We start from the raw sequence: 24,325 nt of genomic DNA, 5'->3' as shown, positions 1-24,325 counted from the left end.
CAGGACCCAGTAACCGCAAAGTCCGACACTTTCTTAAATTGTTGTTTTATTCTCATCTTTTTGCTTTTCCAAGGATATGCAAATTACATGGTTAATAATTTGACTTAATATATCGGGTAATTGTTGCAAGGCTGGTCGACAGTGAACCCATTATCACGAATGAGTTGGGCATAGTAACGACCAGAAGCTTTGACAGTCCGATTGAGATCAGCAGTGGCGAAATCCACGCTGAAAATGCCGAATTTTTGCCTATACCCAAAAATAGTTTGACGTTAATCACAGATTGAAAGGAATTCTCTGAGATAATTATCACTTACGTGTAACCGCTTCCCCATTCGTAGTTATCCATCAAACTCCAAGCGGCGTAACCAATCACTTTGACTCCATCAGTCTTGATGGCTGTGTGAAATTTCAACGTGTGCGTGTAATTAAATATCTAATAGCTAGACGATTTACAGTTTATTTATTTTATTTCATTTATTTTTTCGTTTTGATTAATACCTTTGAGGACGTTGTTAATGTTGTGCTTGTAATAATAGACTCTCATTAGATCGTCCAGATTTCCGGCGTTATCGCTGAATCCGTTTTCTGTGACGATGATGTCGGGATTGTTGAACCGATCCCGGATCCATTTGAGAGTGTTTCTCATCCCGAACGGCGTGATCTTCAACCACCCGGACCCAGATCTGATTTGGAAACCAGTTTTTATTTATTATTTTTATTTTTTTCGAATGAAGTTTGATCGATTTGAGGTGTGTCGAAGAAGAAAATCGGGCGAATAACTTACCCGTACCAAGCAGGATCGTAAGAGGCTTCGATATCTTGATCTGCTCCGTAGTCGACAATGCTGATATCTTGGATCTTTTCGATGGTGAGCGAACCGGTGTAGTAGTTGAGACCAAAGAAATCCGAGCTGCCTTGGACCAGAAGTTTCTCTTGGGCCGTGAAAACGGGCAATCGCGACGGGTTGTAGCCTTGGGCGGCACTTTTCTCGTCCACCTGTCACGCGTCAGGAAATTGAAACAACTCTCAATATCATTTGGTACGTTTTCGAGATTACACGGCGAGGTATAATTACTTTTTGTCTCATAACGGCCGGGTAACCTCCGTCGCCGAAAATGGGATTGGCGAACCAACCGCCCAGAAACTGCATGGCACGTTCGGCCGCTTCTTGGCTGGACGTTTGGTTGTCTTTGGGGTCGTACCAGTTAATATTTAACGTGATTCCAGCTTTACCTGTTGCGCCATTCAAAATTTAATTTTTTACAATTCACAGTGGGGAAATACAATCAATTAAAGAGAACCTTGTTGTGTTGGTTTGAATTCTGATTCGTAAAGACGATAAGCTCTGGCGTGGGCTAAAATTAAATTGTGGCCAGATTGGTAGGTGTATGTTCCAGGGCCGTACTTTCCTGTTTCAATCATTTTTGTTATAATTTCCACAATTGTCTCAAGACACGATAAACAGAAAATCGCAATTATACCTGGAGCGTTGATGCCCGATCCGTATCCTAAAAGAAAAAGAAAAAAAATTTCAATGACATTCGTTTCTTTTTTGGCCATTTTCCTTAAATAAATATCATTATTCTAGAGCGCCCGAAGCGCTAGAAATGTTTATCATTTCATTTCACCTTGGTACGCCACAACCCACGGCTCGTTAATTGTGATCCAGATTTTGACCTTGGAAAAACATTCAGCAATGACAATAAAACGTCAACAATTATTCTAAATGCGTTAAAGTAACGACCGAAAAATTGTGTTACGTCATTGCCGAATTCTGTGTAGCACAGACGGGCGTATTCTTCGAACCAATCGGCGATGCTAGGATTTAGCCATCCGCCCATGTCTTCCAGTGCTTGCGGCAAGTCCCAGTGGTACAGAGTCACCTAATTATTTGAAGAAGAAAAAAAAAACCACCCCAAGGTATAACATAGGAATATCCAGGGAAATAGGTTATAGACAGAGGCCATCGACCTATTATTTTACGAAATGAAATGATTATTTATTCACCATGGGTTCAATATTGGCGGCTTTGAGTGCTGCAATCAGTCGCTTGTAGTAGTCGACGCCCGGCTGGTTAACTTCACCGATGCCGTTGGGTAGAACTCGAGCCCACGAGATGGAGAAACGATAATGAGACACCTTTGGAGATCATCACCATAAGAAGATAATGAGTGGGTTGTAAGGCTACATGCAGTAGCATATAGTGTATCGAATAGATCAAGTTAATGAATTCATTTATACTCCCAAACTCTGGAGGGCGTTGACGTCTTTCTGGTAAAAGTAGTAGCTGTTGCAGGCCGTCTGACCGGTTGACCCGTCTAACACCACGCTCGAATTGGTCGTGTAGACATCCCAAATGTTCAGCCCCTTACCTGGAAATTTACATTTTCAAAGGAATTTGATTTGAAAAAAAAGTGTCGAGACTAATGGACATGTCATTAGGCGGCTACCGTCCGCGTCCCATCCGCCTTCAATTTGGTGTGCACTGGTGGCGGCGGCCCAAATAAAATCGGGTGGAAACGTGTCGTAGAGCAGTGGCTCATCCACGTAAACTCCGGCCGCAGCGCCGGCTATTACCAGTAGCCAATATGCAAATTTCATCGCCATCTTCTATCTACATATATACACACAATTGATTGGCAATTAAAGTATAACGGTTAAAAAACCCCGATATTTGGTTATCAAACAGACCTGTTAAATTGAAACCGTACAGCTTCGAACGTTCACGAACGATCGATTGAACACGTAACTGCTGGTCACGATGCCGTTTATGGGTGGGGATTCTTTATCGCACTTTATATTGATGGCCAGGCTGTGGCGTCAGCGTGTTTATCATGGTGTTATCGACCAATACAAACATTACGACAACCAAAGCTGTGCGCACGGCAACATTCTCTTTGTTTTAGGTGATAATAATTTAGCGAAACCAATGGGCGTAATGTCAGCCGTCCGTGGTTTGAATACGTTTATTCAAACGATTTACACAAGTACGTTAACAGAATTCGAATCGCGGGTATACAGACACACTCTTCATCTCAAAAAATGAATCATTTTTTTGTACATTTATCATTTTTTTTTCCTTTGTGTCTCGGAACAATGAGAAAACAAAATTCTGTGTGATTATTACATAAGTACGGTTTGCAAGATTGAACACTGATCCGACAAGACGAAAACAGAAAACCGAAACATAATAATGATATTAAAACGATAAGGAAAACAAAATGTCAATCGTTCCGAAAGAGAAATGTAACCCAACATTGTTTTTTTTTCCAGACAAGCCACTGCTGCTGTTGTCCACAAAAAAGAAAAATTTAGAGAAAAGTGAATCTAAGACACTGTGTCTCGCTATTGTAGCATCTCTTTCAAAGCTGAAAGGATATCTGTCACAAATTGTTGCTTCAAATTGGAACTAACTTTATATGTACACATATTTTTTTTCTTTGTGTTGAAATCATGATCAGACGGGAGGTGGGGGGAAGCCATATTGGTTGGTTAGCCATCAGCTTAGTTGCCGAAGGATTCTTGAGAAGCGTAGACCATGTAGAGGAAACCATCTTCATCCTGTTCCCTTTGGAAGAGTTCACCCATAGTCATGGAGATGCTGGCCATGCTGCGTTGGTTGACCAGCAGGAAGAAGGCCTGATTGGGGTTCAGTTGCATACGGCGTCTATTGGCAAATTGAGAGATCATAAAAAGGATGATGAAATAAATGCTGCATTGCACAAGAAAATGTGAAATTGGGTTAAGCCAAGTTGATTGATACAAAATAAAGTGCTGCCCTCTTCAGAAACACGAGCTCTAGCAGCCACAATGAATTGAGGCCAGGATGATTGCACTGATTACAAAATGGGTACCTCAATATTTTGATGAGCTCGGCAACAGTCACATGATCGGGGACAAGAAATTTAGTCTTGTCCAGGAGAGGTAGATTCTTCTCCCCAGCGAAACGTTCGACAATAATGGGAATCTTGTTTGGGTGAAGCTCTCTCACCATGTCCGCATCCTTGACTCGTTGACCTATAACAAATCGTCGTAGAGAAAGAAAGAGACACAATCAAAACAACATCGACAAATGAACATTGTATAATACTGCAAACTCACCGTAATTCCTGCGTTCTTTGAAGGAGGTATGCGTCATTTTGCTCATCACTTTTGTGGCAGCTAAAATGTGCAAGGCAAAGAAAGGAAACAACTCTTGGGCGAAAAAACAGCTGACACCCCAGCGACCCAGCAACAACAAAACAACAACAAAGGAAGGCGAGTTTGGGTACTAACGCGCAGGTCCTTGGCCTCAGGCTGTTATGTACTACGTGTGTTCCAATCGACGACTTTTGACGCTTTTCGTTGCTGAAAATATGGATTTCCTCTCTCTGCTCTCCACAAGTTGGAAATTCAACGAGCGGAATGAAATAGTAAAAAATGGAAATATTGCTCTTTTCGGTGAGAAAAATTTCGAGGCGTGTGACGACACGACTGAATGACGTTGAAGCAGACTGTGCACTGTCACAACAACAAAACCAGAACTCAAACTGGGGCTGACGAACGTGAACTGCGTAAAAAAAAGTTCGAGTGTATATATATAAGTTTGCAATGCGCAATCAAAAAGCTACCAAAGACGCAAAAACTTTTATTAGACATCCATTTCCCCATCATCTCCCAGCAGGGAGAGAGGAAAAAAAAAAGCCCCATGAAATACAAATAGAGTCTCGACCGAATATTCCCTTTCCATTTTCAATGTTCTTGAGTTCCCCACTCTCGTATTTCTTTTTCTTTATTTTCATCCTTTCAATTTTTATCTTTCTTGGTCTTGCGTTACTCGACGTCATTTGAGGCTTTTGTCTCCAACCAGCATAGATGGCAGTTTTCACCGTTTATTAATCGGCCGCTAGATGGCAGTGGGCGTCCAATCTTTTTTTCCGACAGGACGCGCGTGGATTTTCGACAGCAGCGATTGGTTCAGACACCACAGACGGCTCAGAGTGTGGCTGCATGAGAGTGTGTGAATTTCCCTTGCTCACACACACACAGACTGAGGTCTGCACACAGAGACACACACGCGTCACTTTTTGGACAACACCAATCCTCGCGTTCCGTGCAGTGACAACAACTTTGACAATCAACTTGTTCGTGAAAAATCAATTGATCCTCCAAATTGGTGTGTGTGTGTCATCAAAAGTGTCTTACACAGTTGGTTTTTCATTTTGAAACTGCACAGCAGACGGCTCCAGCGCGGCCATTGTTCTTCTCTGCCCCCCCACAAGTTTTTCTCTTCAAAATCCCCGGAAACTTCAATTTTTTCATTGGGGAGGGGATTTCTCTCTCGTTTTCAATTTACCGGCCATTTTCCGCGTCGAATTCTGTTATTCGTGGATTGGGGAAAAATCGATTCAACTTTTGGAAGCAATTTTTGTCTGGTAAGCCGGTCGAAGGAGGAGGAGGGGGTCTGTGTTGTTGGAAATATTTGCCACCAGTCTCGCGTCCAAGATGGAGGATTCCATCAGCTGTGGAGTAGCAGAAAAAACCAGCAGCAGCTACAACAACGCGGCTCAAGTGCGAGTGGTGTGAGTGGTGGTGGTGTATGTTATATCGTGTGTGTGTGTGTTTTTCGCTTCGCCACCTTTTTTTTTTAAATTCCTGATATCATTTGGGGGTCAAATTGAAACCACCCGCGAGATTCGTCTCGACAAGAAACACAAACGTTTGGCAAGAAGAAAGTGTCGTGTGAGTTTTTGGCTATTCAGTGTGCACCCCCACCTCGTGTGTGTGTGTGTGTGTGTGTCAGTGATCATCTCACCCAAAAAATTCGAATCGAAAAAAAAAAATTGAATCGAGAAAAAGAAATCAGAAGAAATCGGTTGGAATGCAATTCGTCATCGACTGCTGCCGCCATCTTTAATCCTGCAAAAATCACATTTTCGTCGATTTTCGCCAGGTAATAATTTTTTTTTTTTAAATTCGAGCCGTCGTAAAATGTGTCAAATGGTTATAACCATTTCCAATCAGGTGTGTAAATATATATGTCGGCCATCTTGTGTGTGGAAAAAAAGTTTTTCCATTTCCCAATCGTAATCTTATCGCTGTGTGTTGTGTCGCCGACTTTCGCCACACACACACAAACTCTCTCAGATTATTATTATACTCACAGACGTCACACACACACACAAGCCAAACAGTAATAATACCGGCGAAAAAATACGAATAGTTGACATTTTCATGTTTGGTTTCCATTTCATTAGCCAGCATAGGAGGAGGGGGGTAGATGTCGTTCGTCTGTGTTTGTGTCATCTTCTTTTCCCCCTAATATTTTCGGTTTGGCCCCAAGGGGCCTCTTGGATTTTTTGAAATTGTCAGGGATTTTTTTTTCGGGGGTTAAAAAAAATTCACCCAATCCCTCCCTACAAAATGGCGGCGGCTACCCCCTGAACCCCAAAAAGATAAAAAAGAAAAGAAAAAGAACAAAATTTTTCCATTCAACTTCACATAAGCGGGGTGCATTCATCCGGTATTTTCTTTCCCGCCAATCGCCATTCCCCCTCTTCTACCATGTTTGGTCGTTGCGTTTTAATGTTTTATTTTTGAACGAAAACGAAAAATGTCAATTTGATATCATTTTAAAAACAATCTCACGAGAGAAACCAAGAAACTGACTTAAAATGGCAAAGGTTATTTAATTCGACCGCTAGAGGCTCTGATTGAGAGTTGATCGAGAAATAAACAAAAAATTCAAAATTCTGTTTATTTTACCTAATTTCTTTTTCAAAAAAGTTATTGTTGAAAGTTGTATATTTCGGTACGGTTCCACCATGAAGAAGGAAGAAGAAACCTTTTTTTTTTCTTCTTTCTTAAAGAAATAAAACTTCCCAAAAAGACGAAAGGCATTTTTATGAGGCCGGGGGGTTGTTAAAATAAATGGATGCCATGGCATCAGCTAGGCAAAAGGACGAGAGGAAGAAGTAGAAGAAGCTCAAAAGGAAGAGTTTGGATGAAACGTTGGAAAAAAGAGAAGAAGAAGAAGTAGAAGAAGAAGGAAGGTTTTTCTTTTTTTGAAGCCCCTGGAGGCGGGTCCCGGTCAGCTTCCCCCATAGGACACACACACCACACCAAAGTATTTGCCCTTCAAAAAAAACTTTTTCCACCACCTTCAGAGTCCCCCCCACCCGAAAAGAGGTGGAATGAAAGAAGGGCTGGATGAACGGTCGGATGTGGAGAGAACTGAAAAAGTTCCTTTTTTCTCTTATTTTAAATGGCTCGTCTATTTTCAGAGAGGCAACGTCGCCTTTCGATCGGGCGACGATGTTTTGTGGGGATTTTTCTTTAATTTTTCTTCTTCTTTTTTTGTTTTTGTGGGAAAAAATGGGGGGTGAAAAACAGACACACACACACAAATTGTACACCACCACCACACACAGGACATGTCCAGTTGTGGACTTTAGAGGGTTGTGGCTATTTGTTGTTTATTGACCTGTTAAGTACTGGGTCTCTTTCTCTCTCCTTCCATTTTGGAAGAAAAATTACGGACACCAAAATTTCCACTTCACGGATGCTTGGACGCGTTCGTTCGTCTACCGGTGGGGTTGGTGTGTTTGGAGGGGGGGGGACCCCGGTGCAGTCAATGTCCCAATATATCCCATTTCCTCTTCTTCTGATTACCTTTCTGGTGTGTGTGTGTGTGTGTGTGTCTGTAAGTTTTTATTTTTAAATTTATTTTTGGGTATTTTTCAACACGCACCACTGCGGCTCGTTCCCTCTCCACACACACACACACGTCCGTCATGGAAAAAGTCGCTCTTCAAAAATAGCCTCGAGGGGTAGATACCAAACGACATGAGCAGCAGCAGCAGCAGCCCTTGGCTTTTCTTATTTCACCACTACCCAAAGATTCTTCTTCTCTTCTTTTCCAATTTGTTTTTCGGTTGGAAATTCAATTCGAAAATTGGCCACGCAAACTCCCGAAATTGTTTAGCGCCCAACCCCGTGACGAGTCATTTGCTCCAATCAACTTTGAACTTGCCCAACTACTTGGACGACTTGTTTGAACTCTTTTTTGTTTGGCTGATTAGACTCTAGGAGCAGAGGAGGGGGGGGGAATAATAGGTAGTTGGGCAAAAGAAAGTCTGTAACTTTCCGGTTTTTCAGGTGTGTGATGCGAGTGATGGCGGATGAGGCACGTTCCACCGGATTTCTACTTTTTTTTTTTCACGAAAAATTAGGTCCTTTCTTTTTTTGTTATTATTTTGTTCTTTTTTTGGCGGATTGTGTGCGGCTTTAAAATGAGATGATGATGGAAGTGTTTTTGTAGTACAACATTTTCCGGGCGGAAAGTTCTTTGTTTATTTTGCGGAAGTTGACAGGGCCGTCATCCTTGAAGCGTCTCGTTTTTATCCACGCAAGACATTTCATTTTCTGATCTTTTGAACTGACGACGACGACAACTGGGGAAGAGTTCAAAAAATAAAGTTAACAATAAAAAAAGGAGAGAAAATCTCACTCGCCTGCGGGCGTCAACGGGATACCCAGGATACCCATTTCCTTCTTGTTATGATCACAACACGTCAAGAGGTCGGGCGTCGGGTGAGTTGTCGGGTCACTAGGTGTCATCCATTCCCACCTCCTTCCTCAAGTTGTTGCCTCTTTTTTTCTTTTCTTATTTTGATCACATTTTTCAGTCAGAAGAAGAGAAAATTCACCAAATTCAAATGCTATTTTTTGGCGGGAAATGTGAGAGATCTGCGCAGTGGCGTCAATCCCGTAAAAGAAGAGAAGGAGGAAGTACATATAAGAAGGCCCCCCCCCCCTCTCTATTATTATTGATCGGCCACACACGCACAAAAGAGGTGGGGGAAGGCGTCGTCGTGAAAGAAAACTTTTCTTCTTCCTAGTTTTCATCTTCATCGAGGGTGAAAAATCCCAATCACCAATTATTTGGCGTCATATTTTCCATCGCCGCGGCGTCGTTGCCGGTCGCAATGCTATCGATTATCGAAATTATTTGAAAAAGAAAAGGCCGGAGAAATACAGAAAATTGAATTGGAGTTGATTCAATTCCCGCTTTGTGTTGAGGATGGGGGTAAGAAGAAGAAGGGGTGTGGAAGAAGAAAGTTGGGTGTGTAGTATCGACCGGGAAGAGACGCCACCACCACCTCCTCCTCCCGACGCCACCGCAGCCCAAAGAGAAAGACGAGCTCTCCCTCCTTATTGCCTTTGCCTTGTCAGCTGGTGCATCACACACACACACAGACAGTTATTTATAATTCACTCCCTCGTCCGTGTGTGTGTGTGTTTCCTCCTCTTTCCTCCTTGTCTCTCCTCCTCCTCTCTCCCCATCTATCGTGAATTCTTTCCCGTTTCCATCTTCTTCTTCTTCTCCCTCCTCTCCCTCGCTTGTGTATATATAGAGACAGAGGAGTTCTCCTCTCTCCCTCCTTGTCTCTTTTATTCTGGTAAAATATAAAACCACACACACACAAAACACATTCACCACCAGAAAAGCTGCTGCTGCTGCTCCTCTTCTTTTTCTTGGGAGTCGTAGTCAAATAGTTGTAGTGGGCGATGTTGCCAGATTGATGACGATGCTTTTGGCTGGCGACAATCAGGTGTTATCACCACACAACAAACAAAGGACATTTGGAAAATAAAAAGGAATTGGATGTTTCAAAATTGTTGCAAATGAAGGACAGACGAGAGAGAGAGGGAGGGAGGGAGGGGGGAGAGGAGGAGGACGGAAGAGGAAGTGTCGGAAAACAGACGCCGGCCGTGTGTTTTTTATTCAAGGCCGTCCTTTTTATTTTATTTTTATTTTTGAAATTCTTTGCCGTTTTGACAACGTGTCTTGTTTTGTGTCTGTGAAAATTTGATTTCAATTTATTCGGGAATAGATTGTTAAGGACTCGGGTAGACTAAATGGTCGGGTGCATATTTGGTATGGCGGGGAGGGGATTTTGCCTTGATTTCATTTCGGTGGGTGGGAGACAAAAGAGACGACGATTGCCCTTCAGAAAACCAAAAAAATGCGCGTGTGTTGTGTGTGTGTATTCGGGAGCCCTCTAACGGCCGTGATGGATGGACCACCGAGTCCACCTCGCATTGGGAACGCGGGGTGGATGGCTCTACACACATTTCGAGTCTCACCGAAAAGTTCGTTTTTTTTTCTTCTTTTTTTCAATCCCCCCCACCACCACCTTCTTCTCCTCCTTCTTCTTGGAACCAATGAACACGTTTCGTATGTCTGGGAAGCGAGTGGGGTGGTGGTGGGGAGGCGCCCAGGTAAATGGAAGGAAGAGCCAGGTGATTATTTATGTACACCGAAAAGGAGAAGAAGAAGAAGAAGAAGATGGTGGTGGTAACCTTGAAAGGAAAGAAGAAACAACAACGGCGGGAAAGGTTTTTCTTTTTCTTTTGAAACGATGTAAATCAACGAGTGCAACAATCTCATTCGTTATTTTTTTTTTTATTATTCTTTTTCTTTCTTTTTTTAAAATGAAAAGAGAACGAGCAATTGCGTTCGAGAGAAGAAACAGGTTTTTTCTTATTTTTGAGCATCCGGTTGACGATTGTGTGTGACTCCATTTTGATTCAAATTTTGTGAGGGGGGGGGGGGTTGGGTGACTCGATTGATCTATTACGTCATTTCTATTTGTGGGGGGATTTGAAACTATTTTTTTTGCGGTCGCCATTTATGGGCTTGCCAATGATCTTTCCGTTTGATGATACCAAATTTTATTTAGATTTTTATTTTAGTGAATCAGTCGTTGCCCGAACGCGTCCCGTCGTGTGTCCGTGTAATCCTTTTCTTTCTTTATCGGGAGTGGGGGGGTTCGGGTGCGGGTAGTAGAAGGTGGTGGCGGCGCAAGGAGAAGGTTGGAGAGTTGACATTGTGATCAATACCGACCGAGAAAACCTTCTCCCTCCCACCAGCCACCCTACGGGGCTTTTATTTCGTGCGTGCCGGCCCACCCCCATCGGTAACAATGACGTCATAACACACACACACACATAAGAGTCAAGAGACGACGACGACGCGCACACACACACAACTTGGCAAATCAATTGAGAAAAATCCTTAAAACCTGATTGCAGCTGCTCCTGCTGCCATCTAATGTTGACGAGGGCAGAAAAAGTCTTTTCATTTTTCTTTCGTTTCCAATTCAATTTGAATTTTTTCGTTTCTTTTCTCTTTTTTTTATTATTTAGCTCTTTCAACACATACACACGCACAACACCTTACGGCTATGTTTGTGTGTGTGTTTGTTGAAGAGGATATGATGCAGATTTTTCTTTCTTTTCTCGCTTCGTTCGTCTGGGGTGGCGGTTGGCTGGGATCAAGGCCGTTGTCATGGCGATGACGGTCATGACGGGAGGCACCAACTCCCGATGTGTTTTTTGTTTTTTTTCTTTTTCTGTCTATTATTTATTTATTTCTTCTTGCTTTGAGTTATGAAGAAATCGGTGATCCGCATGGATTTCTGCGAATTTTCTTACTTATTTTTTAGACTTTTACGTTGAATGAAATTAATGATTTATATTCAGTTTTTCTTGGGATTAATACGGTTGAAGGTTATGGGTTCGTGTGTGAAATGGATGATGACTCTTAATTGTTTTTCGAATTTCAACAGTTTTTCACCGTTTTTTCCCAAGTTTGTTTGGTTCCGAATTGTTCACTTTGGTCACTAGATGGCATTTGACTAGCCAAAGGCTAAAGAGGGAAGGGTTTTATTGATTCCCTCCCTATCCCTTTCCTTTATTCACTCTGTTGTGTGCGTCGTCGTATTTCCCTTCCTCCTCTGGGTGGGTGGGTCGTGTGAGTCTCTCGGTGTGTGTCTGTGTGTGTGTGTGTGATTCGAGTACATATAGTTTTACTCTTGTTTTGTTTATCATCATCGTTCCCTAACGCGTAACATTTAAACTGATCGGGGGGAAAACAAACTCCTGCCACCGCCGAAAATTTCGCATCGATGAACAAACAAATGAATGTCGATATTTGGCGCGTGTGTTGCACCGTCTGTTGTGCTCGTCTTGTAATTCAATCAGTTTGGAATAGAAATGAGAGAAACAACACCAACAACAAACAACAACAACAGCATACACGCGAGTTCCGAAATAGATTCTCTCCCTTCCTCTATCCCGCCACCCTATTCGTATTTCGACTGCGCCTGCAAGGAACAACATTTTGTAAGTAGTTCCGCAGGATTGAGACTTTTTTTCCCCTCCAAATTGTTTGAACGAAAAACAAAATTTTCAAAAAATTCGGTCGGTCGGTTTAAATCCATCACGCACCAAGTCGTTTTTATTTTCTTCTCTTAATCTTTCATGGGCATTTTTGGTTTAACTTGCCCAATTGGAAGTCAAATTTGGTTTTCCCCTAAAATTTTGGCGCCATTTTGATTTGAAAATTTCAAAGTTTAGTCGAGTTTTAGAAAGTCATAATGAATCAACTTGAAAACATCTTGAGGATATCTGAAGGGAAGAAATTGGGGGGTAAAGTGAAAAGTCAATGGGACGGTGGAGTGAGATTGGGTGGAGGGGAGGGGGGGGGGTGTTGTAATAGTAGTACCGTAGTGCGTACCCGTACAGCGTAGTGGTAGAGGGTGGCGAGTGTGGGCAAAGGATGGATAAGTAAAAAGCAAACGGATCGATATAGCAACAGTGTGACTTCCGGCCGTTGGATGGCGCGTGTGAATCGAGACTGTGGCTACTTAGACCATTCCCAGACGGAACGGAACAAAAATTCGCGCTAATTGAATATTGGCAATCAAATTAGTGCGAAATAATTGAATAGAAATGCCAATAGTGGCGCGTCGGCCCACCCCCCATCGGTAGTGATGTTACGTTAGACGATTTTCGCTACGTTGGCGTTATCCGCTAGGTTAACGTAGCCGAGAATTTCTGACGTTAAGTTAATACGTTAATTAACGCGTTATTAAAAACAGTACGTTAACGTAAATTGACGTAAAAAAAAATTGTCAATTCGTTTATGATGAGATAGAAGAGTTATTTTACCAAAAAGATTTAGTTTTTATGTTTTATTCATAAATGAGTTAACATTTTAAAATTCGATTTTTAAATAATAAAAGACATCCCTTCTTTCTATAGGTCATCCAAATACGATCGTAAAATAAAGTTCCACTTTTTCGGTATTAAAACACTCGGCGGGAAAAGAACTAACAAACAGACACAGAATAAAATTTGGTGGGTAGACTTCGATATTTTACTCTTTTCTGACCAAAGGGAAAATTGAATTTAAAAATTTAAAAAAATGGACCGGCCTAATGCTCCTGTACAGGAGATAACCCAAGTGCTGCTTTTCCGGCCGTGAGCTTGATTCTACTTCCTTTCATCTGCAATTGCGGATGTGAAGTGAAAATTGCATGTTTTTTTATTTGATTTTTATATAGAGTAAAATGCGTATTACACTGGCAAATTTTTCCGTCGATTATTTCTAGTAATTTTCTTTCGTTTTCGTTCATATTCTGATCAGAAACGTCATCGCTGGATAGTGTAGGGAATGAGAAAGACGACTAATCTGTAATCTTTGCAAGAAAATAAGCTAGTTGACCGATTTCATTTCCCCCAAGCCATCACCTAGCTTACGGTTCTCGTAATAAAAGAATTTACTAAGCCAATCATTTCCATCCTTTTGCTTGTGCTTGGTCATGGTGAGCCTTTTGGTTACGATCACCAGTTTCTTGATTGTAAGCTGCCGAAAAAAATGGGAAATTTGAATTTTCTCGGTTTTTTCTTATTTTTTTGGATTTTCGACTCATTTTCGAAATCTGGCAAATGCAAAACCGAGGTTGCAGACTACAATGTAGTGAGTGACACAGGGAACGTTGGGAACGTCTCTTTCTTATTTGATTTTTGAGAGTGTAAGAAATTACTACTAGAAATCATAGATGAAAAAGCCTACAAGGAAGTAGTTTGTGCACCTCATAAGATTCATAACATTCTTTTGGCAGGTATGTTTGTCTTATTTTTGTAAACCTGAGTGCAAATGTGTTGCAATCTATAAAGCTGGCAGTGGTACCCACAGACACGGTTTTTTTTCTTGTCACAGACCAGGCCGAATTAGAAAAGAACTTGGAAGAAAGTTATGAAGGCATAATTTCTGACATCTTAGTTTTCTTATCCAACATGATCCATGTGAGCAAGTCACTTGGTGGTTCTCATTGGTAAAGCAACTTAAACACTCTGAAGGGAGCGTCTGTTTTATTTTTTATTTATAAGAGTGTGAGAAATTGCTAGAATCATAGATGAAAAAACAAAAGTAGTTCGTGCACCTCACAACTGACATTATTTTGGCTGGTATGTTTGTGTTAATTTTGTAAATCTTAGTGCGAATGATTTTTTAATGTATAAAGCTGGCAGAGGTAGACACATACATAGGTTTCTTTTCCTTGTCAGAGACCAGGCTGAGGCCGAATAAGAAAAGAACTTGATAAAGCATCTTGGTTTTCTTATGCAACATGATCCAAGTGAGCAAGTCACTTGGTGGTTCTCGTTGCTGAAGCAACTTAAACACTCTGAACTTTGTACAGGTTTATTTTATTGATTTGAAAAACTAGACAAAACTGAATAGAAAATTGAGATTTAAAATTGAAATACATTTGTTTTTTTCTTGATTAGTTTAATTTTTGCCGTTTGTTGTTCATAAATTTAATTGTCTTGTTTTTGTATTTTAGGAGACCGCGCCGCTCCGCTGTGGAGGACGACGCCGTCGACGAATCGCCGTGGCTGGACCACCGCGACCAAGCGACCCGCCGCCCGAACCCGCTGATTGACCATGAGCAAAGAGAGTAAGGAGAAGAGAGACAAGAAAGGGGGCGGGGCAGCCGGACAAGCCAACCAGCAACAACAAGCCCCTCCTACCTCGTCGTCGTCGTCGTCATCGTCGTCGTCGTCGTCTTCGTCCGTGTCTCCTTCGCAGTCGTCTCAGGGCTCTTCGGCCCCCGGCTCCAACGGCGCCAACAACGGCGTCAACAACGTGTCCAGCGTCAACAACAACAACCTTCAGTCGGAGAACAGTCCGACGACACCGGCCACAGCGACGTCTTCCGTTCCGCCCCTGCAGCAGCAGCAGATACAACAACAACAACCCACCACGCCCACCTCGTCGTCCAGCACGTCGTCAGCCGTGTCCAACTCTTCATGCCCCAGTGCCGATCCATCACCTCCGCCCCTACAAGGCGACCCATCCGGCTCCAGCACGGTGGCCGCCAATCACAAAGAAGATCCCGGACTCGGGCTGCAACAACAGCAGCAACAACAACAACAACAGAGTGTGTCATTAGTGAGCAATGGTGAGAACAACTCTAGTGATCTTTTGTTAACGCCGGGTGACGGTGTCAACAATCACCAACATTCGCCGTCTTCAGTGATCGGAGGCTCCGGGGCGCCGTTGGCGTCGTCACCGCAACAACATGGCAGTGGCGGTGGCATTGGCAATCATCTGACGAGCAACGGACCTCCCACTCCATCTTCCGGCGGTGGTGGGTCGAGTCTGATTGACCTCAAAGGACCCAATAGCAACAACATGGTCAACACGAACGGATCTCTCCTGCCATCCGGCATGGAGAGCTTCCTCAACGATCCCGGACAGGACAGTAAGTACAAGGATTGAATTGATTTGAATGAAGAGATGATTTAATTTGTCTGATTTTCGTTTGTTTTGTTTTAGCATTTCATTTCTCGCCCATCGAGTCGGTCAAATCCGGCGGTGGTGGCGAAATTATGGGTGGATCCGGACCTGATGGATCAGGTGGACCGGACGGAGGTATTTTCGTCAACCAGTTACTGAAAATGGAAGACGGCCTATCCGGAACAGATTTCGGCCATCGTAAGTTTCGTTCTGATGCACCGGATGGAAACATTTCGGATAATTGAAATGAATTGAACTAAAATCTATTTCGTCAATTAGTTTCAGATCCTTGCCAGGGGAACCCGATGGGAATGGGCATGGGAATGCCCGGCAATGTGATGATGGGTGGCGGACCGATGATGGGCGGCCCAATGGGTGGCCCCATGAGCGGGCCGATGGGTGGACCTATGGGTGGACCAATGGGCGGACCCATGTCCGGCATGGGAGGACCGGTTGATGGCAGCATGATCGGCCAGTCGCCTCAGCAGCAGCAGCAGCTGTTACCACCTCAACAACAGCAACAACAACCCATCAAACAACAGCCGGGCAACAGCACGATGGAGGCGCAGTACATGCAACAGCAGTCGCAAATCTTCGTGTTCAGCACCAATCTGGCCAACAAGGCGGCCGAGTCGGTCCACCAAGGCCAGTTTCAAACCATCATCGCCTTCCACTGTTCCCAGCCGGGGACGAAAAAGATTCTAGAGGTAATCTAATCATGTCGTGTCATTTTTCCCGACTCGATCGATGACTAATGCGGATGGCATTTCGTTTAAATTAATTTACACAGAAATATCCGCCCAAGAATCCAAACAACCGTAATCCGCCCAACTGGATGCAGCAGCAGCAACAACAAATGCAACAACAGCAAATGCATCAAAAACCGAAACCTATGCAGCAGCAGCAGCCGGGCGGACCGAATCCTTACTGCCAACCGAACATGCCTATGAAAGGCATTGGAGGCCATTTCGGCACAGGGCCAGGCCCTGGACCCGGCCCGGGTATGAGTCCTAATCCCGGGATGGGAGGACCTGGAGGCATGAGTGGACCGGGTGATTTCAATCAAATGGGTGGCCCTAATCCGATGGGTGGATGGAATCCGGTAAGTTTTTCATCCATTTTGTTTGTTTGACACAGTTGAACAGCAAATTTGAATGTTTTCTTTTTTTAATTTAATTAAAGGGCAACGAACCGATGATGTCCAATATGTCGATGCCAATGTCGATGCCCGGACAGGGTATGATGCGCGGGCCACCAGGATCTCAACAAGGCAACATGGGGCCGTACGGTCAGATGGGAAACACTCCCGGTGGCCCGGGTGGACCCGGCGGAATGATGCAACAGCAGCAGTGCTGCCCAACAGGCCCTGGCGGCCCCAACCATCCGACAGGGATGGTACCTTGCGGTCCGGCTAGTGGTGGCGGCCCCGTTCCTTGCTCGTCGGCCGGTCCGATGGGAAACCCCAGTGGGCCAATGTGCGCCAACAAAGGTGGGCCCGGCGGAATGGATGGATCCATGGGGCAAATGGGTGGCCCTGGGTCGGGTGGGGGAATGATGACGGGTATTCCGGCCGGAAGTCCAATGGGCATGGGAGGACCTCCCGGACCAGGTGGACCCATGGGTATGGGCAACGGCGGCCGTCCTGGCAATGGAAATATGCCCAGTGGACCCATGATGTCTCAATCAATGCAAGCCGGAAACATGAACATGCCTCAAGGTTTGTCAAAATTAATTGGAATTTCCGTCTTGACATCAAAATCATTCTAATAATATGTTTGTATTTTTAGGAGTGAAAATTCCCGATGAAAACTTGACGCCTCAACAGCGACAACACCGCGAGGAGCAGCTGGCCACTATCCGGAAGATGCAGCAGCTTCTCTTTCCAGAAAATGCTGGCCCAGACGGTGGAGTTGGTGGTGGCATGATGGGTCCTGGATCGAGTGGAAGTCCTTGCCCTCCCGGACCTGGCAACCAGCAGCCCGGCATGATGGGCCCGATGGGAGGTGGGCCTGGTGGTCCACCGGGAAACCAAGGCGGCATGATGATGATGTCACAACAACAACAACCTCCTCATGGGATGATGCCCGGTGGCTCTGGTCAAATGATGATGCCCGGCGGCCCCAACCCGATGATGCAGCAGCAACAGCCGCAACAACAGCATCAGCAACAACCGCCTCCTCCTCCACCCCAACAGACGACAACTTCCAAACCGCCGGCCAAGAAAAAGCGAGCCGGAGCGGCGGCGGCGGCAGCAGCGGCCGCCGCAGCTGCAGCTGCAGCCAACAACGCCCAGTCGGGCGGTCCAAGTCCAGGCGGAAACAACGGCCCTTCCGGACCGATGGGTTTGAGTGGCGGCCCGATGGGTGGCCCACCCATGGGCGGAATGATGCCCATGAACATGCCACCTGGAATGGGAATGCCTGGCCATCCTCAGATGCAAGGCGGACCTATGCAACAGCAACAACAAGGCGGCCCGATGGGACCTGGAGGAATGGGCCCTGGCTCCATGGGTATGCAAATGGGAATGGGCGGACCTATGGGCTCGATGGGAGGACCGATGGGAGGACCTATGGGCGGACCTATGGGCGGCCAAATGGGAAACCAGATGGGAGGACCCATGGGTGGCCCGATGGGCAATCAGATGGGCGGCCAAATGGGAGGACCTATGGGTGGTCAGATGGGACCCATGATGGGCGGCCCTATGATGAATCAGCACAACATGGGTCCAATGGGACCCATGGGCCCTATGGGTGGCCATATGGGTAACCCAAACATGATGCCGATGAATATGCAACCGGGTGGACCTGGATCAGGCCCAAGTCCGGGTCCTCGATTACCTCAAGGCGGCCCAGGTATTAATTTAAATTTTTTTTTCCCTACTGAAATTCAACTGGAAGCTAAAATGCAATTTTCTCAATTTGTTCCAGGCAATATGAGAATGCAAGGACCACCTCCACCTTATCACCAAACGCAGCGATCGGCAAGTGTGCCTGGATCGATGACGAGTCCAGGGCCTGGCCCGGGCTCACCGAACGGCACTGCCGGCCTATCCATGCCTTCACCTCGGACCGCTTCAGGTCTCAATTCCCCGGCTGATGGCCAGCGAGGAGGTTACCAACAGCAACAGCAAAGGATACCATCGGGACCCAGCCCGTCTTCCTCTAACCATTTGAATACTCCGCTCGACTCCCCCAATCCCAACAACGGCGGCGGAGGCCGGTCGATGAACCCCAGTAATCCCGGTACGCCTCTGGCTGGACCAGGACCGCCTCATGTCTCTCCCGGAATGGGTAACCTCATGTCTGCAGGGCAACCTCAACCTGGTAGTTATTTGAATCGAAACATTTACGTTTTTGCAGTGCTTTAAAATACAATTTCTTGTTGTAGATGGCGTGTCTTTTGGCCGTCAGTTGCAGTCATTCGCTCAGCAGAAACAACAGCACGGCGGCCAGCAGCCGAATAAGCAGCAGCAGCAGCAGAACGAGCCCAATTTGATGCCCGTTCCGTCGCCGCAGCAAATCCAGTACCTGAACGCGTTCGAGGCCCAGGAGCTGACCATTCAAAAGCAGCCAAACACCAGCTTACGGGACACGGACATTCTCTCGCCTTCGTAAGTTACACCCAGTCAATGGAATTTCTTTTCCGGCCGGCAGGCTCAAAAAGGACGACATTAATTGCAACCGTTTTTTGGTTTCTTTTAGTTTACAATCTGGGAATATGGACGGCAGCGGATTAGGCTCTTCTTGTCCGGACTCTCAGGGCAACAACAATCAAGGTCAGGGCCATAATCGAGGCATGTCTGGTCCCAACACCCCGCTCACGCCGTCTTCCAACGCCAACGACTCGCTACCGCCTCGCTATCCGGGCCATAATAACTCATCTTCCGGCGGCGGCGGTGCCGGCCCCCAAACGCCACACACGCCCAATCCTACCAACCCGTTTACCGTACCCAGTCCCAGTCCGGCCGGTAGCAATAATCAGTGTCAGCAGCAGCAACAACAGCAGCAACAGCAGCAGCAGCAGAGCTCTAATCAAAACAGCATGGCTGGACCGCACACTCCTCTGGCTCCTACGGAGAAGGCGCGCTATCCGGGCCCCTCACCTGGCCAGCAACCTCAACAGCAGCAACAGCAAGGACCCAGGACGCCCGTCAGCAGCAGCATGGACGGAAGTTCTGGTGGAATGCCTCGAACGCCGGGCAGCATCAACATGGACATGATGGGCGGCGGTGGTGGTGGTGGAGGAGGTGGAGGAGGCAATCGGTATCCGGGCTCCAGTCCGCAAATGCCGGGAGGCCCTGCCAGTGTCGGTGCTCCTGGATTTAATCAGAATTCCGGTGGTCCCATGATGACTGGGCAAGGACCAGCTTCTTATCCAACTGGTCCTGGAGGAGGAGCCGGAATGAAGATGCCTTCCTCGCCTTTCCCCGATTTGTCGTCACCGCGAATGGGCGGTGGAGGAGGTGGAATGGGTGACATGAATTCCGGCGGAAACTATCCAGGAGTGCCGTCTGATATGCCGCTCAATCCTGGCGGAACACCCAACAACGCCATGGGGCCATCGCCAATCTCATCCGGGCCTTCCAACAACAAAATGTCAACTCCTTTCGACCCAATTTCGTCGATGGCGCAAATGTCGCAACAACTGACGAGCCAAGTCGGCCCAGGACCCCCTATGTCTTCAACGCCTCCACCTTCCATGATGATGATGGGTGGCCCTAACGGAATGATGGGGCCTGGTGGAATGATGGGCGGCATGGGTCCTGGTGGAATGGGCGGACCAGGCGGCCAGATGATGGGACAATTCAACCCGTCGATGCACGGCATGCAGGGAATGCCTCAACAAATGAACGATCCCAATTCTATGATGATGGGGCCCGGTAATGGTGGGCCAGGACAATCTGGACCTGGAATGGTGAGTGTTTCGCTTCATTTTTAATCATTTTTGATTTGCCGTGAGATTTTAATTTAAATTTTTAAATCTTTCTCAATAGAATATGCACGGAGGCTATGGACCTGGACCTGGTCCGATGATGGGTCCTGGAGATCCGTCAAAAGGTGGCATGATGATGGGAGGACCTCCAAGACCGTCGATATCACCAGCTGGGCCCTTCCCTGGACCCGGCATGCAAGGAATGCAACAACAGCAACAAGGACCCATCAATGGACCGATGGGCCCCATGTCAGGTGGCATGCCTAGAATGATGGGTGGTCCTGGTGGAAGAGCCCCCGGACCGTCCAGCGGAGGCCCATTTAACGGAGCCAACGTTCAAGTGAAAGCCAGTGCACCTAACACGATCCAGTACCTACCAGCCAGACCTCAAACAACAGCGCCCAGCCCTAGAGGACCACCCAGTTTGGAATTCCTTCAACGTTTCACTGGACCTATGTCCGGCAACATGGACGGTGGGAAACCAGGCCCCGGAGGAGGAGGACAAAATCAAATGTTCTTCAACAGCGGCAATGGTGGAGGTGGGCCAGGAGGTCCTCATTCCGGAATGGGAGGCATGCCTATGAACATGGGCGGGCCCAACGGACCTGGTATGGGACAACAGTCTGGAATGGGAGGACCTATGGGCAACATGAACATGGGCAACATGGGTCCTGGAGGACCGATGAACGGACCAGGAAGTGGCGGCCCCGGGCCTGGCAACATGATGAACAACCCGATGGGTGGACCTATGGGTGGCGGAGGAGGAATGAACGGACCTGGCCCCGGCGGCGGAGGCGGCGGTGTCATGAGCCCAGGCAACGGCGGAATGAACGGACCTGGCCCAGGAGGAGGAGGCCCGATGGGAATGCAACAGCAGATGGGCGGCATGGGAATGAACAACGGCCCCATGATGGGTGGACCTCAAGGCCCTATGCAAATGCAGAGGCATCCCGGACCAGGACCGATGGGCATGCGACCGCAACAGCAACAACAAATGCAATACGGCGGCCCACCAGGCAATCCGATGGGCAACGACCAAGGCGGCATGTACATGGGTCCAGGTGGCAACATGGGAGGAGGCGGAATGGGCGGTGGCCCGATGGGAGGAGGTCTAGGCAATAATCCCATGATGATGGGTGGCGGAGGAGGAGGTCCCAATCCCAACATGTACAATCCTTCATCCGGCGGTGGCAAACCTTCATCCGGCCCAGGCGGAGATCAGAATCAAGGCCCGCCAGGCGGCGGCGGAGGAGGCGGTGGACCAGGTGGTTTCAAATCTTCGCCGTTCATGGGTCCGACGACAGCCGATCCCAACTATGCACAACAGTTCCATAATTTTCAGCAGCAGTTGTACGCCACGAACACGAGGAGTCAAATGAGCAACAACCAACAACAACAGCAGCAACAACAACAGCAGCAGCAACAGGCCATGGGAGCGGCCGGCCAGCCTGGCAACTTTTTCGGCCACAAATGAAGAAATTAAAAAGCAATAATTAAAAAAAAAAGGAAAAAAAAAGAGGAAAGAATGTGTGTCTGTGTGATCGAGTGTGTGAGTGCGTCCGTGTGTGTGTTCATAATACATATTGTTGAACAATGTTTTCTCTCTCTGACTGAAGAACAGCAGCAACACAGAAGAAGAAAAAAATCGGCCGGCCGGGTGCTCAATTGGCTTTTTCAACAAGGTGCAGATTCTGACTGGCTACCCCCTTCACGTTCTTCATTGCGTCTCCCACCGCCTCCCCCAACTCCTCCTGTTGTGTACAGTGTTATCGCGTGACATCTCGTCCACCTTTTTACACCACATTCGAAGTTGCTAGAAAATTGAGAGAGAGATTAGAATTACATCCCGCCGACCAATAATTTCAAGAAAATTCATCGATCAAGATAAACAACTAAATTTACCCTGGAACTTTTTTTTTCGCTTTTTTTTTCAAATGTCCCGCGTGAAAATCATCAGATGACTACCTCAACTTGATTTTCGGATTCAACAAAAAATAAACAAAAAGCCCTTTTTTTCAATCTCCTCTCTTCTGGCTCCTCCGTTTTTTTTTTGTTTTCAAAAATGTCCAGGATTTACAAAAAAATTAAATTGAAAGAAACAACGCTCTATTATTCTTAGAAAGAAAACCGTCGAGATGTGCTGTGTTTATTATTATTTTTCTCTCGTCTCTTTTGCATGGCTAAGAACAATAAAAATAATTATCAATTACGCTCTCGTAAAGGTGTGTGTGTATGCGAATGGATTGTGTGCGTATATTCTGCCCTTGTTTATTTGTTTATTATTATTTCTCTGTGGTCTCCCTATTGGAAAGTGTTTCACTGTCGAATGTCACTCGCGTCCCGTGTGTGTGTGTCCACTTTTTCTTTGTTTGATTTCATTACGTGTCATATGAAAAGATGCGGCTGGAAGAGTAAGAAAAAAAAAAGAAAAAAGGCCCAAAATACTGAAAATGATGGAACTCTAAATAAAAAAAAAAAAACAAGAAATTGTGTGTGAGCGCACGAGCCTGTGAATAATACTTTGAGCCCGCCCCTTTGACTCTCTATATCTCCTCTGATCACAAACGTTATAATAATAATATCCTAAATCTTGTTGACATTGCCCACGCTGCGTATAGGCGCGTGTTGTGTATTCATCCGTCATTAATTTGTAAGTGTGTTTCTTTTAATTGTTTGATTGTTTTATTCCTGCAATTTTTTGTGAAATTTCGGTTTTCTCCGTCTATCTACATCTTTGTGCTGCAAACTGTTTTTTTTTTCACTCCCTCTGTCCTCGGCAAAACAATACATTGTACATAGTGGTTTTTATGATATACGGACGTTGAAGTGTGTCATTTTCTTTTACCACTTGTCCGACTGAGGCGGACTGAGGCAATTTACAGAAGATGTTCTTCTACTTAATTTCCAGCGACTAAAACAAATTAAATCAAGGGAAGTGCCTTGATTGGATTGTAAGATTGAAAGTTGTTGTCCTCGAGCTAGCGAATTCCAAGGTTCAGGATTACAAAGATGATGAATTAAATAAAGGGGCAAATTTCACTGATGGCTGCCTGGCGACCATCTCACGGATTTAATCGCCACTAGGCTTTTTTCAACTCGAATTGATTAAAAAAAATTTCCTCGAAGGATTTTGAAAAATATTGGCGCGTTCGCCTGGCGCGAAAGTTTGAATTTTTTAAAAGTCCGCTGGACTGTAGGCCTGTATATATAATCATAAATTTTTTTTTATCACATTGAAATGCGATAATTGGCAGATTTATCTATCAGAACATGTTTTGATGTTGATAAGGAAAAACTATTTTTTAAGACCAATGGCTACAAAATCGAACATTGCGCAACATGGTGGCGCGCATTCAAAAAAGTATGAAAACGAAATTAAAAGTGACGCAGGTTCATGAAAATTTGTAAATGTTAAACAAGACCACTAACTATGTTTGGTAAAAATAGACTCGTAGCTTAAGTTTAAAGTATAATTTTTTTTGTAGGAGTAATAAAATACGTTTTTTCTCTAATTGTCGTTTTTCAACTCATAAAACGGGAACATCAGACCATAAGGATTTCTTAAATTTTTTTACAGTAGAATTCTTATTATATCTGCTTCAACATAAAAAATAATAGTTACTTTATTTTTTGTTTGGGAAATATTTTAAATTTCATACAAACAATTTTTTGTACTTAAAAACTATCAAATTTTCCCCTACAAGAATTAATAGTAACCCTTTTTTTTTGCATTTTAGTTGCTTAATACTATTTCTAGAA

General features: G+C 45.4%; 3 protein-coding genes across 5 annotated transcripts; 1 reads left to right on the top strand and 2 right to left on the bottom strand.

Moving 5' to 3' along the window:
* Positions 1-28: 28 nt before the first annotated feature.
* LOC124328446 (cytosolic beta-glucosidase-like) lies at positions 29-2,766 on the bottom strand. Its single transcript, XM_046787217.1, has 13 exons — positions 2,695-2,766; positions 2,454-2,617; positions 2,245-2,375; positions 2,011-2,142; positions 1,764-1,886; positions 1,632-1,680; positions 1,485-1,511; positions 1,305-1,412; positions 1,079-1,236; positions 788-999; positions 502-686; positions 318-399; positions 29-249 (listed from the first exon to the last, which is right to left on the bottom strand). Exons 2-13 carry the CDS (start codon positions 2,608-2,610, stop codon positions 105-107), a joined length of 1,509 nt encoding a protein of 502 aa, XP_046643173.1. The 5' UTR covers positions 2,611-2,617; positions 2,695-2,766; the 3' UTR covers positions 29-104.
* A 185-nt stretch (positions 2,767-2,951) lies between these two features.
* LOC124340239 (microtubule-associated proteins 1A/1B light chain 3A-like) lies at positions 2,952-4,562 on the bottom strand. Its single transcript, XM_046792937.1, has 3 exons — positions 4,105-4,562; positions 3,858-4,020; positions 2,952-3,670 (listed from the first exon to the last, which is right to left on the bottom strand). The coding sequence occupies exons 1-3, from the start codon at positions 4,148-4,150 to the stop codon at positions 3,508-3,510; spliced, it is 372 nt and encodes a 123-aa protein (XP_046648893.1). The 5' UTR covers positions 4,151-4,562; the 3' UTR covers positions 2,952-3,507.
* Positions 4,563-4,882: 320 nt separating this feature from the next.
* LOC124340202 (collagen alpha-1(I) chain-like) lies at positions 4,883-23,379 on the top strand. Of its 3 annotated transcripts, none has more exons than XM_046792934.1 (11): positions 4,883-5,935; positions 14,679-15,599; positions 15,674-15,832; positions 15,914-16,341; positions 16,425-16,736; positions 16,817-17,351; positions 17,422-18,486; positions 18,562-18,957; positions 19,022-19,244; positions 19,336-20,548; positions 20,628-23,379. In XM_046792934.1, the coding sequence occupies exons 2-11, from the start codon at positions 14,780-14,782 to the stop codon at positions 22,038-22,040; spliced, it is 6,564 nt and encodes a 2,187-aa protein (XP_046648890.1). In that variant the 5' UTR covers positions 4,883-5,935; positions 14,679-14,779; the 3' UTR covers positions 22,041-23,379. The 3 variants fall into 3 exon arrangements, with proteins under 3 accessions (XP_046648890.1, XP_046648891.1, XP_046648892.1); XM_046792935.1 differs by lacking the exon at positions 4,883-5,935 and adding an exon at positions 11,716-12,171; XM_046792936.1 differs by lacking the exon at positions 4,883-5,935 and adding an exon at positions 13,839-13,955.
* The last annotated feature ends 946 nt before the right edge of the window (positions 23,380-24,325 follow it).

This window comes from Daphnia pulicaria, chromosome 1 (genome assembly GCF_021234035.1).
Source record: "Daphnia pulicaria isolate SC F1-1A chromosome 1, SC_F0-13Bv2, whole genome shotgun sequence".
Classification (NCBI taxonomy): domain Eukaryota; kingdom Metazoa; phylum Arthropoda; class Branchiopoda; order Diplostraca; family Daphniidae; genus Daphnia; species Daphnia pulicaria.
Note: the sequence above shows the minus strand (reverse complement) of the source record. Positions and strands in the feature narration are given on the sequence as shown.

Bases quoted from the DNA above. Each gene is read 5' to 3' on its own strand.
- LOC124328446 (XM_046787217.1), bottom strand. From the start codon at position 2,610: ATGGCGATGAAATTTGCATATTGGCTACTGGTAATAGCCGGCGCTGCG. The intron at 2,143-2,244 runs GTATAAATGAAT...TGATCTCCAAAG, and splicing joins ACGCCCTCCAGAGTTTGGGA to GTGTCTCATTATCGTTTCTC. The intron at 1,413-1,484 runs GTATAATTGCGA...TGATTGAAACAG, and splicing joins ATCGGGCATCAACGCTCCAG to GAAAGTACGGCCCTGGAACA.
- LOC124340239 (XM_046792937.1), bottom strand. From the start codon at position 4,150: ATGAGCAAAATGACGCATACCTCCTTCAAAGAACGCAGGAATTACG. The intron at 4,021-4,104 runs GTGAGTTTGCAG...GATTTGTTATAG, and splicing joins CAAAGAACGCAGGAATTACG to GTCAACGAGTCAAGGATGCG. The intron at 3,671-3,857 runs GTACCCATTTTG...ATTTGCCAATAG, and splicing joins GAGCTCATCAAAATATTGAG to ACGCCGTATGCAACTGAACC.
- LOC124340202 (XM_046792934.1), top strand. From the start codon at position 14,780: ATGAGCAAAGAGAGTAAGGAGAAGAGAGACAAGAAAGGGGGCGGGGCA. The intron at 15,833-15,913 runs GTAAGTTTCGTT...TTCGTCAATTAG, and splicing joins CGGAACAGATTTCGGCCATC to TTTCAGATCCTTGCCAGGGG. The intron at 19,245-19,335 runs GTAAGTTACACC...GGTTTCTTTTAG, and splicing joins ACGGACATTCTCTCGCCTTC to TTTACAATCTGGGAATATGG.